General features: G+C 41.8%; 1 protein-coding gene across 1 annotated transcript in view; it reads right to left on the bottom strand.

The window, feature by feature from the left end:
• mboat2a (membrane bound O-acyltransferase domain containing 2a) overlaps positions 1 to 20,609 on the bottom strand; it is a 47,607-nt gene extending 26,998 nt beyond the window's left edge. Inside the window, exon 1 of the mRNA XM_047344855.1 lies at positions 20,236 to 20,609. Coding sequence (XP_047200811.1) covers positions 20,236 to 20,319 — 84 coding nt within the window. The 5' untranslated portion in view covers positions 20,320 to 20,609. The remainder of the gene's footprint in view (positions 1 to 20,235) is intronic.
• Between the last annotated feature and the right edge of the window lie 5,949 nt (positions 20,610 to 26,558).

The following is a 26,558-nucleotide window of genomic DNA, read 5'->3' as shown; positions in this document are numbered from 1 at the left end:
ATACCAGAGTTCAAGAGAGGACAAATTGTTGGTGCACGTCTTGCTGGCGCATCTGTGACCAAGACAGCAAGTCTTTGTGATGTATCAAGAGCCATGGTATCCAGGGTAATGTCAGCATACCACCAAGAAGGACGAACCACATCCAACAGGATTAACTGTGGACGCAAGAGGAAGCTGTCTGAAAGGGATGTTCGGGTGCTAACCCGGATTGTATCCAAAAGACATAAAACCACGGCTGCCCAAATCACGGCAGAATTAAACGTGCACCTCAACTCTCCTGTTTCCACCAGAACTGTCCGTCAGGAGCTCCACAGGGTCAATATACACGGCCGGGCTGCTATAGCCAAACTTTTGGTCACTCAAGCCAATGCCAAACGTCGGTTTCAATGGTGCAAGGAGCGCAAATCTTGGGCTGTGGACAATGTGAAACATGTATTGTTCTCTGATGAGTCCACCTTTACTGTTTTCCCCACATCCGGGAGAGTTACGGTGTGGAGAAGCCCCAAAGAAGCGTACCACCCAGACTGTTGCATGCCCAGAGTGAAGCATGGGGGTGGATCAGTGATGGTTTGGGCTGCCATATCATGGCATTCCCTTGGCCCAATACTTGTGCTAGTTGGGGGCGTCACTGCCAAGGACTACCGAACCATTCTTGAGGACCATGTGCATCCAATGGTTCAAACATTGTATCCTGAAGGCGGTGCCGTGTATCAGGATGACAATGCACCAATACACACAGCACGACTGGTGAAAGATTGGTTTGATGAACATGAAAGTGAAGTTGAACATCTCCCATGGCCTGCACAGTCACCAGATCTAAATATTATTGAGCCACTTTGGGGTGTTTTGGAGGAGCGAGTCAGGAAACGTTTTCCTCCACCAGTATCACGTAGTGACCTGGCCACTATCCTGCAAGAAGAATGGCTTAAAATCCCTCTGACCACTGTGCAGGACTTGTATATGTTATTCCCAAGACGAATTGACGCTGTATTGGCCGCAAAAGGAGGCCCTACACCATACTAATAATTTCAGTTTCATTGTCCAACCCCTGTATATATATATATATAGATATAGATATATTTATAGATATATATATATATGCCAGCTGTTTGAACCTTGATAGACAAAAAAAGGGACAAACTTTCATTTAAAGTATTTTATTTCTGATAACTCTTATAACCACATCTCCACACAATAATGAGCCCCTTTCACCAAACACTTTAAGGTGATTTAAGATGCCTTTTTGCCCATATCAGCTGACTTGCATAGAGATGAGTCAGTGTTGTGGGAAATTCAGTTGCCCTGAAATAATCTGTTCCCCTTCTTCTGTGACCACTGTGTGCTTGCCTCACACAAGCTAATTTACAGTCTGATGTACAAGATGAATAAAAGGGGTGAAAGAACACAGCCTTCAGGAGACCCAGCAGGTAACAAAATTATACCACTGACCCTCGGCTGAGATCGGATGGTTAAAGTCAGTCAATCAACATATGAACTAGATCCATTCAATAAAGACACTGTAGTTTCTCAGTTAAAATATGTGGTTGAATACGATTCAAAGCGGACAAATAAATAAATGAAAAAGGTTTGCGTACCCTAAAAAAGTCTTAAAATCGCTGTCAAATCCTCCAGATTTTATCTGACAGACCAACACTAAGTGTGGAGTGAAAGAAAAGTGAAACATGATTTAAAATTTCTGATCCCCTAAAATAATATCCAGTACAACCAGTTATCTTCAAAGGTCACCTAATTAGTAAACAGAGGCTATTTGTGTGCAGTTTAATCTCAGTATAAATGCAGTTGTTCTGTTTCTGGCCACTGAGGTTTACTAGAGAACAAACAGCATCATGAAGACCAAGGAACACAGCAGACAGATCATGGAGGAAGTTGTGAAGAAGTTTAAAGCAGGGTTATGTTCTACAACAATATTACAAGCTTTGAACATCTCCCAGAGCTTTGTTCAATCCATCATCTGTACATAGAAAGACCTGCAGACCTACTAAAACAATAGTAAGTTCCATAGATATGAAACATTTTGCAAGGCACAGTAGATATGAGAGATGCAAGTAGAGAGGTCAGCATACAGATGTTTTTATGGCTGGCTGGTGTGAGAGAGTCATTAGTGCTCTGAGATAATAAACTGCCAGGCTGCAGTGGTGAAAAGCTCTGCTTGACCGTAGGAAGACACATCAGAGACCCACACAGACAAGCAGAGAAAAAATGCAGGAGGAAGGGAGGACATTATTGTGAATGCAGTGGAAGACAGAGATAAACCAGCTTCCAGAAGCTCATTATTGTGTGAAATACTTTGCACATGTCTGTAAATGTGAGGAGTAAAATAAAGGACCTCAGGGATGGAGCGTTGTACCACAATTCATCACACAGCTTTACTTATTCTCTCATTTTCTCTTCAGACCATCATGCCAAAAAGGCACTTCACATGCAACATCCGTGGCTCTCCCATCTGCTGGTTTCTTAATCTAACTCATCAGCTGGAGATTTCATGTTAGACTGTAGCTGCAGCCTGAGAGAGGATGAGAAGCAAGAGAGGATGGATAGGCCTGAAACAGATGGATGATGAGTCATTTCTTCCTCTTTTTTTGTATAAAACGACAGAAAGAGGCCAGGCTGTGAACCCCATCAGGTCAAACGCTAACATCACCACTACCAGAAGGTCACAGCAATGTCTAATCAGGATTTTATGTAGACATTACACTCAAAGATGTGTCACAATCTCGCACTGAAAGATTTAGAAAGTCCATTTATTTAGTGGCTGAACTCAACAAATTATTTTTAAAGTTAAATTTAGATGCTGTATTAAAAGACAGACAGGTTCTGGGTCCCACAGATGAACAGGTTTGGTTTTAAAATGTGTGAATCAACCCCAGAGCAAAAGCAAAAGACCTCATGAAGACACTGCTGAAGCTGCCTGGAGTGTCCTTATCCACAGTGAAACGAGTCCTGGAGCAACATGGGCTGAAAGGCTGCTCATAGAGGAAGAAGCCATAACTCCAAAGGCTACAAAAAAAAAAAAAAAAACTGATTACAGCCTGCAAATAAGGAGCTTCATTTCTGGAGACCTGTCCTGACGTCTGGTGAAACTAAATTTGAGGCATAAATTTATTTGTCACATTTCACAGATAACATCCCTAAAGATGAAAACATGACTAAAAAGAAAGGAACAGTCTCGGTCTTATCATCTTTATATTCCAGGAAAACAACAACAACATTGCCTGTAATAAAACAAACACTTCAGCTGCATTTGATTAAATATTGTAAGGAATGACAATTAGTGTAGCAACGGTGATTTGTGGGATTTTTAAACTAAATATTTGAACAGAAGTTTGGATTTTTCAGCTTTTTTTCCAGCAGCTGCAATAACAGCTGAATTTATTTTAAGGTTTTTTGCAACTCTTGGTGTGGAGGGTCCTCTTTTAACATCTTAGATTCAAACGGAGGGAGCTAGGAATGTCTAATTTTGCAGGGTTTAAAGGAAAATTTGCATTTCTGTCATAATATTTTATAAAATAAAAAAACTGGAAGGGAGTAAAAGTCACACAAGAGAAAAAAAACTGTATAAAATAGTTTGCCTCCTGTCTGAGTGTCCTTTCCATAAACACGTTCATGCACTTGTCCTGCCGAAGAGTAATCACCGAGAAGCTGCAGTCTGTAAGGCTCCCATGGAGCGGAAGGAGATGAGCATCTAAATAAACCTGGTTGTGGAGTGTAACCTGCTGTGTAAGGGTGCAGGACACCTTTTCAGTTGGGAAGCTAAGCTCTTTGCTGTGTTAGGGACTTCCACTGTTACAATAAACCCAATTATACACACACACCCCTACAGTAAGAATTACTCCTTGTAAACAGCATCCTTTCCTCTGTCTTTGTGTAGGATCCATGTTTAGCTTCATGCCTTAAACAGTGCAGAGAAGAACAAGCCTCAGTCCCCACCACTGTGGGCTCCTGTCTGTGCATCTGTTTTTGTGTGTCAACACAAGGCAGGAGATATATTTAGACCATCATTAGCATAAAATCCTTTTTTCTCCTCGGTGTTATTAAGTCAAAGCCTCCCTCCTCTCCTCCGCCAGCACAGCTTTTGGATTCATGCAGCTGCAGCCAGGATCAGGGGAAAGTATCAAAGCATTGAATTTAAACTCAATCATTGACAGAAATCATAATGTATGCAGAAAGAAGCCAATGAAGCACCAACATGACAAAGTTCATATCCTGCTCTGATCCTCTGTGAGGAGCTCTGGGTCATAAAGAGCGGCTAGGAGACGGCAGGAAGCAGCATCTGTGTCCAGTTTCCATAAAGATGGCTGATGGCGTTCGTCAGGAAGTAAAGACATTAATACTAAAGCAACATACAGGAAAATTACTGGATATTATACTGGTACATCTCAATAAATAAGAGTTTCATGGAAGTTATCCTTTTTTTAGAAATTCCATTAAAAAAGAAACTGAACTTTGGGTTTTAATCAGCTTTAAGCCAGAATCATCGGAATAAACACAAATAAACGACTCAATTTGACTTTTTGACTTAAACAACTGAAATAAACGAACACAATAACATCCCGACACATCAAGGTTGGTCTCTGTTAACTGACTTTTTTAATCCTCCAAACAATGTCTGCACCTAAACAGCCGCAGGAACGTCATGACTACTGAAGTCGGAGCCACTAAATGTGGCCCAATTGGTCGCATCTCCTGGAGACAAACCGACATGTTTGTACATGTGGAGGAGCTGACACCATGGGAACAAACGTCTTCTTGTTCTTCAGTCAATACAATGAAGCCCGAACGTGTTTTGTACCACTGGCAGAGCACTTTTTGCCTGCTCACAATTATACTAACAAAAGGCTTTGACACTTTCTGCACATCGGGTTTGGTTCTACATCACTATCTCTAAGTGAGCTTCAGGCGCAAAAAGCAAACCCAGCCCATCCTTTAAGCAAAGCCACTGACAGTTTAACTCCAGCCTAATGAGAAAAGCCAGAAGAAGAATGCGCAAACTCACACATACTGGAGGTTTAAAGCCTGCAGTGCACCAGTGTCTTCTGTGAGCTCATCTGTGTGCCTCAGTCAGGCCAGCTATTAATAGCTCAACAATCAGACGTTCTCCACAAGGCAGCCAGCAATGCTGGGTCGGACCCACGCTGGTCCGATACATCTTAACAAAACTCAGAAGGCTGTTTCCACCCAGAGAAAGGTCATCCTAGTGCTCGGTAGGAATGTGCAACCAGGAAATGACATCATAAAAACATTGAGAGCAGCAACATGATGATATAAAAGGAGACAAATTGTTTCATAGTGTATAAACTTTAAAACGTCTCACATTTTGTCAAGTTTTATTAGAATTTTATGTGACAGAAATGAGTTTATCTAAGTAAAGATTACAATTTTCTGATACGATGAATCACTAAAGGCAAAGAGAAAAGTACAGCTAGAAGCCGGGTTAGCATGAAATGATCAAACATTATGAGAAAGTAGGCAGACAGGAAATGGAGGCAGAGAGAGGGGGAAGACACACACATGCAAACTCAGGCCACGTCAAGGAGTCTCAACCAACTACACCACCAGCACCGCGCCCGAGGTAAGGGTTTTACATCCAACTCAAAACGAAGGAATAACAACATCACAGCATCCGTCCCAAACCGTTATCTGATTTTTATTGGAGTCAATAAACTGAATCAAGGTGTTTGGTTTAGTGGCTTATAGACTTAATATGGTGAGTTTTGATGCATTGAACAAACCTTTACCTGATTTTTATACAAACAAAACAGGTTAAATGTCCATCAAAGTGAATGCTGTTGGTTGAGGCATTTATGGTCTGAAATTAGTTGGAATTCGTAGATTTGATGCATTTAAGATGCATTAGGTTTTTCCAGTATTTAAGCTGCTGGTCACCAATAAATGTTAAAAAATGTCTGACTCAGATCTGCATCTGACTGACTGATGCATCTGTAATCACTAATGAGCTGGATTTACCTGTTGAAGAGAATATTAAGATTTGAAAACTTTAGAGCACAAATCAAAGCAGCTCTTTACAAACTGGGCTGCCAAACAAAACTCCAGCAGTTTATTTTGTGAATAAATTTAGAGAGTTAACAAAACAGCTCTGAGGTCCAGAAAAAGGGATTTTCTTTATAAAACGCATCTCTTAAAGAGGTTTTCATTTTGGTGAAACTGGTGTGATGCAAGATCTTCTCTGTAAACAGCAGCAGCTGCATCAAAACAAGGAAGAAAGTGTCTCCTTGGTTTCAGAGTCGTTCAGGCAGAGTTGCCTCAGGAGTTACTAACGAGGATCAGGAGAGACAGCCATTAATCTGCAGAATCTAACCAACCCTGAATCAGACATCCTGTGCAGTTAGACAGGAGCTGAGCAGACAGGGAGGATGTGTTGACAGACATGATCAGTTCTGCTTCAGTGATGCTCGATGAAACTGTTCACACGTAATGAAGCAGTATAACCTGATCGAATCTCTGACTTATTGTAACCATCCTGAGGTTTGGCAGAGAGGAGCTCAATCTACTTTCACACGTTAAAACAGCGGTGCAAAGACTGGTGGAATGAATCGTGGGCTGTACAAAAATTACTACAACTATAAATATAATGGTGCAATGGTTGATGCACGGATAAATTCTGTCCAGATTTAATTTTATAACAGGTTTTACTGTCAGAATAAAACAGGGGTGCCCAGGTCCAGTCCTGGAGAGCTACTGTCCTGCAACCTTGAGATGAATCTCTTCTCCAACACACCTGAATCAGCTGAATGGGTCGGTACCAGGCCTCTGCAGAACTGATGAGGGAATTCAACCATTTGATTCAGATTAGGGATGCAAATTATCAATTAATGAATTAATCTAAGGTTGATTGATTTTATCGATTGACTAACGATTAATTGATAAGTGGCCATTTTCTTAAAACCCAGTTTTCTCTTGTATCAAGGGTATTTCCGTTCCATGAAAGGCATTTTATGATGCTGAATTTAAACAAAGAAGCACATCATATTTTAACAATTTATTGCGTCAGCTTTATTAAATACTGACTGAATACACAAAATTATGGTTTTCCCTCATATTATAAGCCAAAACAGGAAACTATTAGGTTACTGAATAGAAAAAAAAGATAAATAGAACAAATGTAAAACACTTAATCCCATATGAACAGAGATATAAAACTAACATTTAAATTAAAGATTAGCTCAAAAACAAACCATAAAAATAACTTAAAATATCCCTGAGAGACGTGAGAATACAATTAAGAGAACTGGCAACTGAACACGATGCAAGAGCACTTCCAGGCTTCCTGAGCTGAGAACAAACATCCCTCTGTGTGCTTTGAATGAGGTCTTTGTAGAAATGAACCTAGACCCAAGGATTTCTGTTTAAAACAAGCAGCATGTTAACATGTTCTGGTGTGAGTCGTGTGCGCAGCCTGTTTACAGTGAGACCAGCTGCAGAGAATACACGTTCAGATGAGACTGATGTTCCTGGTATGCACAAGTATCGTCGTGCCCAGGCTGCCAGCCTTGGAGACCTTCTCTCTTTGACCTTCCACCACTCTGTGGGACTGGAATCAAGAGGTGGCTGAGGATCTTTCAGATAGCAGTCTCCTTCTTTCTCTGCGTCATCATTGTGGGAGGTGGAATAGTTTTCACCAAGAGTAATACCATTGCAGAAGTGCGTCCCTGAACTGCAGCATCCTGAACAGTCATACCTCTGGCCTCCTCCTGTGGGGTTGTGATATCTTCTGACTTGGACCTCACATGTTCTGCTAGCTCCAGTTCAAGCAGTTTAGAATTAGCAGAAATCTTCCATGGAGGGAAAGGAAGGCCAGGTGCTTGTGCCGAGGGTCTGGCATTGTTGCAGCATAGGTGGTGTTGATATGATTTTGACAGATGCAATCTGTTTAAACAAACAAAAAAATATTATGATGACAATAAAGCTAGCATAACATTTTTATGTATTTAAGTTTCACACTGGAACTACACTCAAGAACATTTTTACTCTGTGACTGTAGAAATGTGTCTAAACATTGATTTTAATTCCAACTAACTCAACAATAATTATAAATAGCATTATGGGTAACAGATCAGCAAGCATTTTTTAACTCAAATTTATTACATAAATTATTATAAGGCCTACCTTCAACCTTCCACCAAGTGAGGACTTCACTTTAGATTTGAACTCTGCCGCTTTGCTGCTGTCTCTGTCCAACGCCTTGAGATGCGTGTTGATGAGGCTGAAGGTGATGGGGAATATGTTGGATGCAGACGCCTCACTCTCAGTAGACATGATTGTAGTTGCACACTTGAGTGCCTCCAGCACAGGTGTCAAATCCTCCATCAGTGGCCAGTACTCGTCTCTCAACTCCAGCATCCTTGCATCTGAACGTTTTGTCTCAGAGCGGTCCGATAGCACAGCAGACACGGTCCATCTCTGTTCCAGAAGTCTTTGAAACATCTCACTAACCGAGTTCCACGTGCTTTTACAGCACTGAATTACACGATGACCTAGTAACTGCATTTGTTTCTGCTTCGCTTCCAGTGCTTTGGTAGTGGAAGTGCTGTGGTTGAAATGTTTTACCAGTCTGCTGGCAGCCACAATGACCCGGTTTACACCAGTAGCAGTGAATCCATGATTGACAACCAAATTCAAACTATGTGCAAAGCACGGAACTGAACTCCAACTTACTCTGGTGGGGTTGTTTGCGGAGCATTGTCGTGGACGCAGGCTACAACGTGACCTCTGAGCCCCCACGACTCCACTGCTTGATTTAGCCTGTTTGCTTAATTGTCAGCTGGATGACGCTCCGACATACCGTCTGTGAGGAGGACCGCACACTTTACTTTCCAATCCGTGTCAATGAAGTGAACAGAGATTGTAATGGTTGCTCTCGAAGGAATGTTAAAGCTTGGCTCCATTATGTGCGTTAAGTCACGAAAGCCCTTATCATCAACCATGCTTAGTGGCATCAGGTCTTTCTCTATCATGTTACAGATTTTTTTGCGTGATGTCCCCCACTTTTCTGTTGTCGCATACTCGCCTTTGGAGCGCATCTGTAATTTGTCATTGAGAAGTTGAAGCCCCTCGTAGCACGGCAGAATGAGCGCTTTTAAGGTGGTAATTTAAGGAGCTTGTCAAGTGTTCATACACAAAATGCATTTTGCATCGTTGTCATTATTAACCAGAGTAAATAATCCCACACTGGACTCCGTTTGGACCGTTTCATTGCTGCTGTTCTGTGATGCCTCCGCCATTAGAGAGCCTGCTATAAACAGGCTTTGTTTTATGCAAATGTCAAGGATTGATACATCAGTAAAGCAAGAACTCCTCTAGGCAAATCAGATCACAATCTGGTTTTCTCTGCTCGAAATCTAAGCCTCTTGTTCAGAGACAACCTGTGATAAAGAGGACTGTGAGAAAATGGTCACAGGAAGCTGAAGAAGCCTTGTGAGGTTGTTTTAAGGCTACAGACTGGGATGCACTGAGACAGCCACATGGAGAGGACATCAATGCCATGAGATGAGTGTGTGACCTACTATATAAATGTCTGTGTGGATAACACAGCAAAGTAGAGCACAATTTTAAAGTGATAGAAAATACTGTTTTTGTAATTCTTTACAAATAAAACAATTTTTGTAAAATGTGGTATACATTGGTATTCAGGTCCTTTAACCTGAAACCCCTAAATAAAACCCTGTTAGGCCATCTACCTTCACATCACAGAGTCCACTAGTGTGAAGTTTCATCATCTGAACATGGAAAGAGGATGGACCAAATGCAGACCATCTAAGATATGGACATCCACCTAGACTGCCACGCTGGGCAAGGAGAACATTAGTTAGAGACGTTAGAGATCCACAGCTCAAGTGGGGGAATGTGCACTCCACAAATCTGGCCTTAATGGTGTGATTGGTGAGAAGAAAGCCATTATAGTTCACCACAAGCCATTTAGGGGACAGAGCAAACAGGTAAAAGCAGGTATTCTGGTGAGATGAGAACAAAACTAAACTGCTGTGAAGCAGAAACAAAAACACTGGGCACCACTCTAAATACACCACAATAAAATCTGGTAGTGGCAGCATCATGCTGTAGGAAAGATTTTCCTAAGCAGAAGATGTTCAGAGTTTAATTATAGAGCTGATTACAGGACAGTCCTCAGAGAGATCAACATTGGGACTGAACTGATATTCATGCCTGAATTTCCGATTTATTTTTAAGTCAAAAACCACCATCGAATTCTCTATTATGCACTACTTTCTGTTGGCCTATCACATAAAAGGCAAATCAAATGCATTCAAGTTTGTGGCTGCAACATGACCCTGCAGCAGATGCATCCCACAGTGGACCCCTGGCCAAGCAAAGCTAAAACCCAACAGCTGCTGCTCATATGGTCTGGGCACCATAAAGCAACAGATGCTACTGGCCCAACAAAGAAGTGAAAGCAAAGAAATATCCACCAGTAGCACCCATTAAAACACATCAACACATTTAAATGTAGAGTAAAGTCCTATTATAACCAGAAGCACTCATTCACAGTCTACATGTCAAATAATGTACTGGTAAGTACTTGACTGGACTGGGTCTCTACCCTTTTCTGTATTTCATGTCACCATGCAGACATTGAACCGGCAAACCGACAACAGGCACTCAAGTGGAAAAAAACACCACAGATGAGAAGAGGAATTAGGCTACAATGTGACCTCTGACACGCCCACTGCCAAAGGCAGTCATATCTGCACTTTGACCAAAATGGTGCCACGCAGAGTGAGAGATTTCACGAGCTGCAGGAATAAAGGTTGTTCTGCCAAGATTCTGCCTCACTAAAGCATCATCAGCATGATAAAAAAAGACCTCTTATAAATCCTGGCACAACTAAAACAGAGGATTTAAGAGCTCATAAGAGGTTAAATGATTTATACAAAGCTGTTAAATTTATGTAGACTAATGTGTGATAAGCCTTATCAGACCAATAGATTGACTGATAAGTGAGGCAGTTGTTCCTGGTATCTGACGATTAAACATCATCATAAAGGTCCGTCACTACATATGAAGACCTGCTGGTGTGTTGCACTAACTTCTTCATTTTCATAAGTGATGTTAGCTAAGCGGTCTCATAACTCCCCAGGAGAAACCACACATGCTTGTCTTGTTGATTCCACACCATAATAAAAGGTAGCAGCCAGCAGCACTCCATTACACACAGCTGAAGAATAGGAATCAATTGGCACATAAAACTCCCCAGAGGGCAGCAAATTAAAGACAAAAGGGAGAGACTCTCTACAGACCTGAGAGCTGGAAAGGAACGCCAGAAGCCCCAAGCTGAGGTCCTTGGAGATGTCTGTCTGATGCACAACAACTCGAGGAAAAAACAGTAAAACTACTTTTAAGATAGTCAGTTAAATAAAAATATTCTGGAGTTGTTTTACAAGAGGCGACAGGTAACATCAGCAGCCTTTTACCATCAGAGGCTTAGACGTGTCCTTTCAGACCTCCATTTACTGCATTAAGGTCACCGCTGGTCCCGGTAGCAGCTAAATGTCAGTCAGATAAAAGTCAAGCTGGGATTTAAACCTTCAGCTCTACAATCCAGTAAAGAAATAAGACCTGGAATCCTAAAGGAGGAAGTTTAATGTGTGACATCAACCCAATACAAGGAATCAACAGAAGGCCGTCAGCCTGGATGTTTTTAAAAAAGACCAGCAATGCTCCGAGAAGTTGGCTGGAAACGTAAAGGAGGAGACTCCAAACTAGCCATTTTTAGTATCAGTGAGGATTTAAAAAAAATGAACAGTGGTTTATTCAGTGTGCAAGAGAGCAGGACTATTTGTAAATAACAGGAAGGCTGAAGGTAGACAGCAAAGATGCTCTGTTTTATCCTCGAGCTTCCAACCTATTTCTGGTATGGAGAACACAGGATTTGAAGACAAAAACTAACAGGCTGTAAAAATCTCTCAAGTACAGAGCTGAATATTTAATCAGGATTGTTCAATTTTGACTTTAGTTGCAAACAATTACAGCAGCAATGTCCTCATGGTAGTTTTTGATCTTATGTTGTCATATTCCTGTTTGGAAAGAAACTCTCCTGATCTTTTAAAGGCTGAACCCACAATCAGTGCTACCATGTGCTGAAAGGTCAGCACAAGTAAAGAGAGTAGAGAAGGAAACTATTGAGGAAAACTCCCCCGGTGACTAGGAATGTCCCATGGTAGGTAGGAAAACTCGGCACCTGAAAAAGTCAGGAACGCAACAGCCAGAACTGCAAAGGTACAAAATGAGCAGCTGCAGCAAAGTGTAACACAGAAAAAAGGGAGATTATGTATCTTTGTGTGGGAATAACTTGAGACAAAAACTTGGATCCCAAAAACAGATTTGGTGTCTTCACCACCCAGTAACCCAACAAGTCTCTGTAGTTCCCTGAAATCAAATCTTTTTGGCCAGAAGTTCAAACTCCTGATTTAGATAAGAGTTATTTAACTTTTCTGACTGAACCGTTATCCGTTATTAAAAAACAGAAAAACGTGTTTTCCAGTGACTGTTTGGCTCTGATATAAATAAATAATGACTTTCCACATCAGCACGGCCAGAAAGAGGAAGTTTTGGAAGCAGTTCTTGTTTCTTCTTAAAAAATATTTCTTAATTAGAAACCTAAATTGCCCAACTTCAGCATCGGAAGGTCAAAGTCTACAGATCAGAAACCACAGATCAGAGATCAGCCTATAAAATCCTGATGGACAATCCCTGCAAAGCAGTGATATATTACTAAACATAAGCATGAAGGTCATGCATCTGGCTGAATGTCATTCCCATTCCAGGTAGGGAACACCGCCTGGAAACCAGCAATCGTTTCATGCTGGCTCGTTTGCAGTGGCAATACATTTACTACCCAGTGTTGCTGATGGTAAAACTTTCATTCATATATGTTAACCCTATTTTTCTCCTAGACAAAGCTACTGACTGAGCTTCTACTGTAACTAACTCTATGTGCTCTCTCTCAGCCTCTAACCTTGAAAACTGGCTCAGAGTTTATCTGTTCTTTCTTTCTAGATGAAACGACTAAAGGAGTTACATCCATTAACATTTACTTTTCCTTCCCATAGAAAGTACTCCTGGATCAGTGCTTCTTTGTTCTCTTTGTGTCTCTGCTCTGTTCTCTCTAACCCCCAGTCGGTTGTGGCAGATGGCCGCTCACACTGAGCCTGGTTCTGGTTCTGCTGGAGGTTTCTTCCTGTTAAAAGGGAGTTTTTCCTCTCCACTGTTGCTACGTGCATGCTCAGTATGAGGGATTGCTGCAAAGTCAACGCCAGTGACTGTCCACTGTCTCTACATGCTCATCCAGGAGGAGACAGAAAAACGTTTTAACCAATTTGAATAAATAACTGAATCTGACTGCACTGTTTGATAGTCAGGATTAATTGGAATGTATGAACCTGACTTGAAATCTGTATGATTCAACTGAATTGACTTAACCCATTTTAAACCATTTACACAATGCAACAGGAAACAACACTCCCCAATTATTTTGACTTCCTCCCTCCCTGTTGGATGGAGTAAGGGGGAGTCAGGTTTAGCCTAAACCGGCTCAGTTATGGTTGAGGTGGAAACACACCCTCCATTTCTGCTACCTGTATGACCTCCTTCTCTTTTCCAATGGTTATAATCAGTCTGACAGAGAGAGGTATCCCAATCTTTGTGATTTTTAGTATAACAATGACCATCAGTGGGCTCTAGATGGACAAACTTTATCAGTTGATTATTTTATTTAGTACCCTACACATAGCCCATTCTAAAATGGCCAAACTCTAACACTCAGTAGTTTAATCTAATCTCCCCAACAACCCCACACCATTCCAGACCCTTTGTGAAGAGCCTTGAGACGACATCTGTTGTGAATTGGCGCTATATAAATAAAACTGAATTGAATTGAATTTAGCTTAGTCCATAAAGCAGGGAAAAGGTCTAGGTATGGCAGATCTAACTGGTTTGAATTTCCACAGACACAGAAAGCTTTATCTGCTGCTCTGCTACACTTTGTTGTTCAGGGTAAATATACTACTGACCAGCAGGGTATGAATTCATAGCACCTGGAATACAACAGCCATGAATATTAACATTACTGCCGTCACTGACAGCTGAAAAATGTGTCAAGATGAACTTATTCCATTACTGATTTTTACTGTTTTTGTCTTGAAATAAGTAGCTGAAAGTGAAGCTAATGCTGAAGATTTGAACTTGGCACCAGCAGAGAACCACTTTCTCGGTGTCAGAATTGGTGTTTTTCCAGGTGGAGACTTGTTGGACAGCAAGCAGAAGCACTGGGTTAATACTCTAACCAGACTGCTGGGAAAACATCCTGAAGATCTGTGCACATGAAAGGAACCAGCCAGACAATTTATAGAAAACTGATCATCTACATTTTCCAGAATGAAATCAGCAAAAGGAAATAAGTTGTTTTGTATCAGTTGGTAAAATGATGAAGGATCTTCACAGCAGGAGCAGCAGAGATCTATGGTCACATCACACCTGGCTTCCTGTTCATGTCAGGGTCCCGTTCATGATTTTATTGCTCCTTTTAAAGACTCGTGATGGGATGGCACTACCATATTTGTCTGACCTGTTGCTCCCAGATGGAGGCTGTGTGGAGGAAAATACTGCACATCGCCCTGAACACCATTTACTCTGGCAAACATGGTGGTGGCAGCACCATGCTGCGGGGAGGATGTATGGAGGTAAATCCTGGACAATCCTGGAAGAAAACCTGTTAGAGGCTGGAGAAGAGACTTGAGACTAGGGTGGAGGTTCACCTTCTAGCCAAGCAGAGCTACAACGGTGTTATGATTTAAAATGGTCTAGTCAAAGTCCATACTTAAATTTAAACAAGAATCTGGGGCAAAACGTGAAAGGCAATATTCTCAGACATGGATAATAATCTGACTGAGCAACATCTGTAGCTGTGATTGCAGTGATAGGTGGTTCTGCAAAGTATTTTGGACTACTTTGTGTTGGTCGGTCACATAAAAATCAGAACCATGACAGGAAGTCATGATTCTTTCAGAATCCTGTTAATGAGCATCACGATGCACCAGAACTTCCTGACAGAGGCCCTGGTTTCTAAATTATTTGATCAACTATGTGACCGTTTGATGGATCCATCACTGTGGGGAACCAAAGCCCAAGCTCCATGGTTTTCAGAGAAGCAGCTTTGCTCTGCAGCCCTACAGGCAAAGACAAAAAGCTGCACACAACATCTGTATTTCAAAATAACTGAACCGAAAAGTCATATTCTGTGTGGTGATGCTCTGTAAACCAGGACAGAACCAGCCGAGAGAGGCTCCCGGGGAAAAGGGTGCTTTCGGATCCACATAACGGTCAGGATGAGGATTTTAATTAGACCCTCACTCCACCAGAAACGGGTCAATGAAATCTGAGACAAACAACGCTTTTTTCTTGTTCCAGCCTACTGGAACAAGACTGGACTTAGAAAGGAATCAGGAGGACGTTTATTACATCAGGATGTTGCTGAGAGAGGTCAGGCTGCACATAAAGTAGAAGGTCAGTTCAGATTTCACTCCTCTGACACAGAACCGACCCATGAAATGCAGACAGTCTAAACAATGTTAGTGCCTCTCAGCCTTTTAACAGCTCAGAATATTTAGCATTAATGTCTCCGAGCATCACAGATCAGACTGGGTCCAAACAGATTTATGTACTGCAGTAGGCAGACAGATCACAAATCACAGTTTTCCAATGCTGACAGCGGTCCAGTAGAGTTCAATAGGCCATGATAGGTCCTGGTTATCTGCCCTCTTTGGACCATATCCTCTTAATATCTGTCCCTCACAGCGGCACCACTGAGGTAAAAGGGACAGAAATTCTCCAGACATGAAAAAAGATGTGATGATTGTTTAAAGTAATTATAAAATATAAACCTGTTCAGTTCTGATAACAGTGACTCGTGAAAAACACACCAGAATACAGAGAAATGTAATCAATCATTGCTCATTTTTCCTTTCAAACGGATCCAGAGGGCTTTAGGTTTTTATAGGAACCAGGCGTGTGCAGAATCACAGACTGTAAACTCATTACCAAGGGTGGGTTCTGTCCTACAGAACCCTGAGCTCCCCAGATCAACCTGTTTGTTTTCCTGACTTTTCTTCACAAATTATATAAACCTACAGTAAGTCTAAATTAGCATGTTGGCTCTTTAGGAAGGTGCATTTTAATTTGTCAGTCAGTCATTTTCTACCGCTTGTTCCATAGTGGGTCGCGGGGAAGCTGGTGCCTATCTCCAGCAGTCTATGGGCGAGAGGCAGGATACACCCTGGACAGGTCACCAGTCCATCGCAGGGCAACACACATACAACCATGCACACACTCATTCACACCTAAGGGCAATTTAGAGTTACCAATTAAGCTAACAAGCATGTCTTTGGACTGTGGGAGGAAGCCGGAGTACCCGGTGAGAACCCACACATGCACGAGGAGAACATGCAAACTCCATGCAGAAAGACCCCTGGTCGGGAATCGAACCCAGGACCTTCTTGCTGCAAGGCAACAGTGCTACCAACTGCGCCACCGTGCAGCCCATTTTAATTTGTCTCTGTGCATTTATTGTTCACCTGTTCTCATCATGCAGAACCTCCAGAGGCCAGAACCCCTGAGGGTAACCCATTCCAGACTAAACATGTAGTTTGGACACATTACAGATCTACTACTTTGAGTTAAAACACAAAGTAGTGCATACTTGTGGTGGCGTAGTTTTAGAGAACGCGACCCATATACGGAGGCTTCAGCCTGGTTCCAGTTTCGACACGGCGAACTGTGCTGCATGTCTTCGCCCTCTCTTTACCCCGCTTCCTGTCTGCCACCTTTCACATAACAAAAAAAAAAAAAAACGCCACTAAACCCATAGCAGAAATCTTGAAGTATTCCTGATGATGTGCAGTGTCTGTTTGTCCTCCAACAGGGTTCTACATGTAGGGAAAAAGTTTAGTTTGGTCTCATCTGGAGCTTCTTCTTCCACATGTCTCCTACCTGACTTGTGGCAAACAGCAATAACAACTCTGTATGGCTTCCTTTCACCATTGGCTTTTCTCCTGCAAGTATTCCATGAAGACCAGACTTGTGGGGTGCAAACTACACTAAGAATTGCTGCAGCTCCTCCAGAGTTACCATGGTCCTCTTGGCTGCTTCTCTGATTAATGCTCTCCTGGCCCAGCCTGTCAGTTTAGGTGGGGGTCCATGTCCTGGTCGGTCCATCCGTTCTCCGTGTCCAGATGATGGATTGATCTGAGTTCTATGAGATGTTCAAAGCTTGTAGCTTTGTAGGACCTAACCCTGCTTTAAACTTCTCCACAACTTTCTCCCTGACCTGTCTGCTGTGGTTCTTGGTCTTCATGATGCTGGTTGTTCTCTAATGAACCTCTGAGGCCAGAAACAGAACATCTGCTGTTAGACTCTGATGAAATTACACACAGGTTAACTAATATCTGTAAGCAGCTGGTTTCACTGGATCTTATTTAAAGGTATCAGAGAAAGTGGGGCTGAATACCAATGCATGCCACACTTTTCAGATTTTTAAACCATGTCTCTTTTTTCTTCCACTTCACAATCACGCGCTACTTTGTGTTGGTACCACATGTTTCTACTACCAGCCACTCTACGCATGATGTCAATACAATAAACCTAAATCACACTTTTTATGAGGGAGAATACCCTGCATGAGGAACCAGTTAAGGAACTCCAGGCATCCTGCCAGACAAGCCCACATAACGTCAGGTGACATCTAACCTGGCCGAGAGACGTTTCAGTTTTGCTGATATGATGCATCAAGTCTAAATGTGAAGAATGCACACACTGTAATAAACTGCATCCCTATATAGTCTGAGGTCAAGAGTCACACCCAAACTAATTGCCTAGCACATTCCCATACTTCTCATAGAATACGGAAACGTGTTTGTTTCCCCAACCGGATCTGGGTTTCAACGTGTCAGACTTCTTCAGGTGTGAACACTGTAGGTATTCTCATATGAAGCCAGACCCTAACAGGCATAGTGGGTCGCGGGGAAGCTGGTGCCTGTCTCCAGCAGTCTATGGGCGGGAGGTGGGGTACATCCTGGACGGGTTGCCAGTCCATCGCAGGACAAACAACCACACACACTCATTCACGCCTAAGGGCAATTTAGAAGCGGGGTACCAGGAAAGAACATGCAAACTCTATGCAGAAAGACACCCGGCAGGAAGTCCAACCCAGGACCTTCTTGCTGCAAGGCGACAGTGCTACCAACAGCGCCACCATGCAGCTCGACTATAACACAGTTAAAGATAAAAAAGAAACCCAGATTCTCGTGTTAACCATGTTTCTACCCAAACTGAAGCTCATGAATGAGGCACAGCTGTGACCCGGTAGTACAATTGCTGGTGCTACTGGGTCACAGCTAATCAGTTACTGCTGCCACCTAAGCTGATAACTCAAATTTTCTTCTTGCTGTTAAAATGCAGCCGCTTCTCTCCACTGTCACCATGTGCTTGCTGAGCGGGAGGCATTGTCAACACATGGCAGAGACAGGATATTCTGAAGTGATGCTGTCCAGGTCAGTTTTATATTGTTCGCCCGACCTTTCTATAAATCCCTGCATGCTTTCATTTGTAATCTGCCTCTGTTCATTTTTTCTTTACTTACTATTTATCACAGTCACCATCTACCTGAGTATTGTTGCAGATCATGTCCACCCCTTCATGCTGACAGTAATCTCTGATTGGTGTGGCCTCTTTGAGCACGCTAATGCTCTTCACAAAGCAGAAATAATTCAGAAATAGTTTGAGAAGCACGAAAATAGATCGCAGGTGTTGCATTGGCGTCCAAATTCCCCAGAAGTCCTATCAAGCATCTGTATTGTCCAAGTCTGTCCTATGTTGGAGAAACTAGTCTGATCCATGGAAGCCCAACCTCACACCTTCCAGGATTTTAAAAATCTGCTGATACCACAGCAGACGGTTAGAGGTCTAGACGAGACCATACGTCAACAGGTCTGGGCTGCTTGGCAGCAAAGGTTGGAGCAAAACACCATTAGGCAGGTGGTCATAATGTTACGCCTCAGCAGTTCATTTGGACTGTACAGAAGTGAAACTACAGTGTGGAGAAAAAGTATTTCCTCCTACAGGTTTCTCGGGTTCATGTTTTTTGTCACACTATACCACAGAATCTTATCCAGATTTACAGTACCTCCGGACATTGACTAGGCCACTTCAGAACCTTCATTTTGTTTCAGTTGAGCCATTCAGAGGTAATATTGCTGGTGCACTTTGAACCTTTGTCCTGATGTCAGTTACAGTAAGTCGTTCGGGTCCTGAAGCAGCCCCAGACCATCACACTGCCACCACCATGTTAGACTGTAAATATGCTGCTCTCTCTCTGAAACGCTCTGTTAGTTTTACACCAGATGTAACGGGATGTACACCTTCTAATAAGGTCCACAGAACATTCTCCCAAATGCCTTCTTGCTCTTTTTGGGCAGCGGTAGTTTTGGTTTTGCCTATTGTTGAATCATGACCTCTGACCTGAACTGTGGCAGTGAGGCCTGCAGAGCTTTAGATGTCGTTCTGGGTTCTTCTGTGACCTCCTGGGTGAGTTTTTGATGTTGTCTTGGAGTAATTTTGGTACACTGGCCCCTTCTAGGAAGGTTCTCCAATGTTCTTCTCCATTTGTGGAAGATGGTTCAAACAAGTTATCTTTGTATGATATTAACAGTCTACATGATTGATATGATTATAGGTTTCTTCAACACAGAGTATGAATTGAACACGTTTGTCTTGTTAGTGCCATGAGAGGACATGTTGACCTTACAAAGTGATGTCGCTCAAAGAGCACATCAGAACCAAAGCCTGGTTTAATGAGAAACAGCCCAGGTTCTTACTGTTCTTCAGTAATGCACAGTGAGCTGTCTAGATACAAACTAACCAGATCATGTTTGGCTAAAATTTAACCAGTAAACCGCCGGTTCTCTGGTGACCCAGTAAGCTGCCAACCTCTGGATCAGGACACAAAGGACATCAGCTCCATTGTAGCCTGACAAGAGGCTTTCTGATGATGACAGTAAACCATCATCATCATCAGGTTCCTGCATTCTTGTTCAGACAGGCTGAGCTGCGCAGCTGTTGGACCTGCATGGAAAATCACGTCACACTCTCAGTCCACACATAAAGACGGATTTGCTCCATCTAAACGCATACCTGGTCGAGTGGGAGGTTTATGATTTCGCTGATTGGCTGTAACAGAGTAGATCCAGTGCAGGACGCGGTGGTTTGGGTCGCCATGCTTAGACGGCGTCAGTAAATCCTTTCCCCGGTTCGGTTCGGTTCGCTTCACTCCCCTCTGCCGCTGTGTAAAACCCCAGCCAACCGAGCACCACCACCGCCGCCTGCTGCTGCTGCTGCTGCTGTTTTTGCGACGATCTGGACGGTTGTCATCCAAAGAAGGCGTCCGCCAAAGAGTATCAACTCAAAGCGAGAGTGACACCCCCCACGTCGGTTCCTCTTCGGTCAGGAGTTACAAAAGAACCGGCAGCTGGGTTCGTGTTTCATTCGGGGGCCCACTTCCGATGGAGCATATTGACCTCCTGTCAGTGGAGTGATATTAATGCTGCGTTCAAACAACCTCGGAAGTCGGAACTAGAAAGTCGGAGTTTACGTCATCTCCGAGTCGTAGTTTCCAATTTTCCTGCTTGTTTTTATTCGCATTATTGGCAACTGTAACAGCAATCTTACTACAATAACACTGTCTTACATGGTATTTTGTGCATATAAACAGCGCTGAAACATCTTGTCTTATAAACACTGTAATGTAGGTCCTGTATGACTGACTATATGTTACACAAATAATAAAGAACTGCTAAAAACAGTCAAAGTAAGAAAGTTTTACTACTATTGATGCGAGTAGCAACCATCTTGAATGAGGAAGTCAGGTATGGTTGCGTTGCCCCAACTTTCGACTTCTACTTGCAACTTTTGAGGGCGTTTCAGTTGAAATTTCCAACTTGGAGGTCGGAAATTCCGACTTCAGAGTACAAATGGAACACACTATAACTTCTTTTTTTGATTATAATGCCTGATTTTTATATGTGCATTTATAAGGAAGCTTTCTTATCACATATTATAAACAATGAGATTTCATACATTCATCGAAAATTTAAAGAAAAACCCCAAACAAACAGATATAAAAACCCCTTGCTGTCCATCAGCCCTCTAGCAGAAGGCTAATTACAGGCACTGTCCCTACTTAGCCATAAAAACCTTTAAAACTCCAAATTTAAACTGCAGTTGCACCTAAAATCATTGAATCCCCGCGGCAGATTGGAGATATTGGCAACATTTATAATTGTTCAAATGACATAAATTTAAACAGCTCAATAAAACTAATATTAGAGCCCCCAGGGAGGCTGCCTGCAGCAAGTGTTTGGCTATCTTTGCAGCAAAGGTTTGATCTATCGGTACGAAAGATGCTTGTCATGAAGCGGTTGGATAATTCGGACACTAAGAGTCAGAAAAAATGGTCTTTTGTATAAACCCACCCTAACCCCTAACCCTTGCAAGCAGCTGCTAGTTTGTATAATTCTGAAAATAACCCTAAAAACTCAAATTTGATGCAAATCAACAGTAGAGAATAAGACAAGGTGGAGGCTGAGCAGACTTTATAGACACCCATGTTCCAAGAAGTGAAACTGAAACTGGTCGACTTTTCCTTTAAATGAAAAATAACAATCTCTAAATGAAGTTTAAAATGTATATAAAGATCTACATCCCTTGCTGCAGATTGTATAAAATTATATTATGTTTGTTTTTAGAAATATATCTGTGTTTTCGGACTTCTTTACGCAACGCAACACTTGTAGTTTCAGGAGCACTGGAGGGGGAACCATCTTGCCTGTACTCCATCTTTGACCACAATGGAAATAGTGTTGGCGTGGGTGGAGACATGGCGGCCCAGGCCTCAGTCAGAGCCATTTATTTTGATCAAATGTGCCGAGAAACAGATTTAAATACAAACTCACACTATAACAGGGTTCTTAGTTTTAATTTGAGGTTCCGGTGTCACCAAACACAAATATCACATGTGACCTCCCTCTTCTTAACATTCCCAGATGTGAAGAGGAACAGCATGACGTAAGAAGAGCGTCACATATGATTCAACACAAGGATCAGGGTCGGGGAATTTTTATATATAGATGTTAATACCTGCATCAAGTGGAAATAATGTAGGTCTGTAAAACAGTAACACTGCAATAAATTAACATTAACAAGAGATGCGTTACGTCACAGATGTCAGCATTAATGTTTGGTTTCACAGCCGAAAAAAGTTAACTACTCAAAAACTACGCTAAAAACAATACAAAAAACGTTTTCGTGGTATTTTACCACAAATAATTAAAAGGACAGAACAACACGCAAAATAATGACAATCCTATAATCTGACGTCTTTAAAATAAATTATGTAACTTCAACGACCATTTCCTCCGCACAGTCAAACAGCCCCATCTAGTGGTAGGAGGTAGTTCAGACAGGTGTTCTTTGGATATTGTTTTACTCCAATATACTTAAACTCCTATGATTTTTTTATTGTAAGTCGGATCAATCATTTAAAAACGTCTTTTAATGATAATCCAGTTATGCTCGTTTTGAAGCGATATCTGCACCTGACCGCAGTGGCCAACAGAGGGCAGCACATACCTACCAGGGGCCACTGCTTCACCACAGCTGCAATGTTGTACTTCTGAGGCATTAAAAGTCTGAAGGTTTTGACCATTTAAAGCTGAGAGGTGATGGTTTTTGTATAAATATATAAAATGTTCAGGGCACAGGCAGGCGAACAGAAGCTAATTTCCCTCTGCAGTCCCAGGGGCAGCTAGAACAAAGCTAAGAAGACATGGAATAAATTAAATAGATTAAAAGGATTAATGGAAGACTAGAAGGCCAGCATTTTTAAACACAAATTTTTAAGAACTGCAACAGATCCTAAATTGCATTTAGGTCATTACTTTGACTAGGCCATTCTAACAGCTGAATATAAAACCATCCCATTGTAGCTCAATGCTTAGGGTTGTTGTCCTTGATTTCTTCACATCTTCCCATCAACTCTGACCAGCTTCTCTGTCTCTGCTGAAGATGAGCATCCCCACAGCATGATGCTGCTACCACCATGTTTCACTGTGATGATGTATGTTCAATGCAGTGTTAGTTGCACTGACCACGGATTATAGTGAGCATCCTTTTGATATATTGATATTGTCTGCTTTGAACAGAGTTCTGTTCAAAGCTTGGGATATTATTTTAGAACCTAACCCTGCTTTAAACTTCTCCACAACTTCCTCCCTGACCTTTCTGCTGTGTTCCTAGGTCTTCATGATGCTGATTGTTCTCTAATGTTCTCCGACAAACCTCTGAAGCCTTCAGAGAACAGCTGTATTTATTTGTTGCTGTGCAAACATTTTTAAGGTTTGCATCATTGCAACATATTGAATATTTTAGAGAACTCATGAACTGTCCATCTCTGCTGTCCCAGAATGACTCAGCAGTTATTTCCTGCCTGTAAAGAGGAAGGAGATTAAATTATTTACCAAGTTGTGCAGCACAGAGGTTCATCCAGTGAAACGCTTCATGTTTCTAAAATAAAAAAAATAAACATCAAATGTAATGACAGATTTAATGTGTTGAACACGGCACGACCAGTAAAAGCATTTTATTAACTAGAGAGGATGTGGAATAAAACAAAATTATTATGCAGGCCTGTTCTGTTATTGTTCTATGTTAATTATTTATATTAAGAATCTTTTGAAGCTCTCTCCTGAAATGATTGTATCACGACACCGCTCTACTAAAACCCTCACCACCCACTTTATGCTCCCACAGCTTTTCCATAATCACCATTAATTATTCATATTTCCACATATAGAGACAGTGTGGCACTGAGACAGGTGGAGAGCTTGGATTCATTGCATTCATGTCACTCTTCATCGGAGTCATTGTTCCTCCTCAAAGGTTTCCACAAAGTAAGACAGAGCTCGTTAAGCTGAGATCATCATGGCAACCCAGTTCATTTCCCAGAGAAAAGAGATGGTGTGAAAGAGAACTTCAGGGGGTACAAAAGTCTTCACTGGTCTTTTAAAAGAATGTAACAGCATGAGACGGGTTAGTTCATTCATCATGAGGACAGTTTAGCCAAGCTGTTGTTATCTTTGCATAAAATCCTGTTTTCCTCTTCCAGAACTCCTCCTTATCAAAGTGTTGAACACAAACTAAGCTAGATGGCTTAAAGCTGAGGCATAAGCTCCTTATTTAGTTAATAGTCTGTGTTTTGCCCTCATTTTTGCTCCTCTAGGGACAAATTCCTTCCTGTTTATGTAGAGAAAAGGAACCATCTTTGTGTTTTGGGGTCAGACTGGACAGATATTCTTGAAATAGAAAAAGTCCTCAGAGAGAGCTGGACATGCATGGTTTATTTACCACCGGGATCGTCTGTTTGTGAAGCTCATGTTCTCATCTCCTCTCCTCTGTTCTCGTTCTGGTCCAGCAGTGCCTACAGACACAGAGAGCTCATTTGGCTAGCAGAGAGCAAGGTGACCTTTTCGACTGTTCTGCTGTCTCAGTAGATATTGGGTCATACGAACCCAGATCCATTTCTCCTAACAAAAACAACATTAAGCAAATTATTTCAAAACATTACATTTAATGTGTTTTCTTACATTGTGCAGAAACAGGTGTCGGTGCTGGTGTGCTCATTTAATAAGGAAGAAGATAGCAGTTACCAGCAGGTTGGTGAGGAACGGAAACCAGAAGATTTAAAGTTCTGTCTTACAATTTCCAGAAAAATGGCTGGCAAAGAGGTCTATCACTGGAAGGTGGTGAGTGGTTGATCCGGAAGGAAGAAGGGACCAAGCAGTGAGTTTCATGGTAGGTGTTGGAGAGTGGGCAGAGAGTGGAACTGCTGGGACAACCATGGAGCTGACTTGATTCCAGCTAGGGATAAAGTACATGCAAGTGAGTTTTGATCCAAATTCTCAAGTAGGAAGATGTAGGGACTTCGATTTTCTTTTGAGCAGCAAGGTTCAGTGAAGGTCCGGATTGCAATGGTGCAGATGTTCTCATACAAACAACCTAGAATATACACAAACACCGGTTTTCAGGATTTGGTTTCTTCTACCATCAGGCATCAAGCGGTTTTCAGCCAGCTCCTTAATTCCTCCAGCCACTGATGAGGAGATCATGATCAGGGGTGAATGCTGCAGAAAGCACTATTATTACATTGGTTGTATTCAATAAACATATGTGGACAAAAATCGGGTTGACAAATGGGGATGGGGTTGTCGAGCACATCAGTTTTTCTCTATAAACATATTTCCAATGATGCTATTAACATGAAATTCACAACAGTTGTTGGTACCTGCCCAAATATGTCATGTCGGGTTCATAGTAGGATCCACTTCCAGGCAAACGGAGTCAAAAAGGAGAATTAAAGCAATATTTAATAATTACAAAAAGGTGAAAACGTACACCACTGCACAGGAGGATGAGGACTTGGAGCACAAACAAGGAAACTGAAAACGACGGGAAGCAACAGGGACAGAAACGAAAGAAACAGTGAGAGATGAAAAGCAGAGAGCCTTTATGCAGGGTGAGGTTTGGAGAATGGCATGGCAAGCAGGTAAGAATGAGAAACAGCTGAGGAGGAATAATAAATAGAAAGGAGCTGAGCTAATTCACTCATCTGCAATTATCTCTGCGCATATTTACTGTGCAAGACTCCACTACTGAAGAAAAAAACTTCAACACGTTGAAGTTTGTTCCAGAACATTTGGACAAACCAAATAAATACGTGGAAACCAAAATTGAACTATTTGGATGTCATCAGACACACCATGTTTGCAAATGGTCCTGCACATCACCCCAAAAACACCATGCTAGCATGAACGTTTGGCAGCAAGGTCATTTTAGTGTGGGGCTGCTGTTCATCTGACGGTACTGACAGACTTAATTTAACTGAAATTAGGAATATATGTAGTGGGACATGAATACCGACTGAAAATCTATGGAAAGAACTCAAGATCAGAGTGCATAGAAGAGGAACCCAGAACCTTAAAGATTGGAAGAATGGGCAAAAATCATATCAGAACAATTTGTAAAACATGTTTCTCCATACAGATGATGTCTAGAAGTTGCTGACAAAAGCTTTCCTGCTAAGTGCTGAATACATGTTTGTGACTGCCTTATTCATCGTTTCACTGCACTTTATCACATATAACTTAATTTATTGAATTATTATTGTTTTATTTCTTATTTCTTTTATTAGCGACATCTGGTGGGAATTTATGTCAACAGGCTCGTTGCTAATAAAGAGAAGAGAACATAGACGTGTTCAATACTTAATTTCCTGCTGTACATTGAAGAAATCTATTGTTGGTTGGGAACAAAATGTGATTAAAAGAAATGCAACATCATATCTCTGAAGACGTCATGTGCTCCTAACTCCTCTAAACTCCTCCAAACTTTAGGAAAATCTAAAG

This window comes from Girardinichthys multiradiatus, chromosome 19 (assembly GCF_021462225.1).
Source record: "Girardinichthys multiradiatus isolate DD_20200921_A chromosome 19, DD_fGirMul_XY1, whole genome shotgun sequence".
NCBI lineage: Eukaryota > Metazoa > Chordata > Actinopteri > Cyprinodontiformes > Goodeidae > Girardinichthys > Girardinichthys multiradiatus.
Note: the sequence above shows the minus strand (reverse complement) of the source record. Positions and strands in the feature narration are given on the sequence as shown.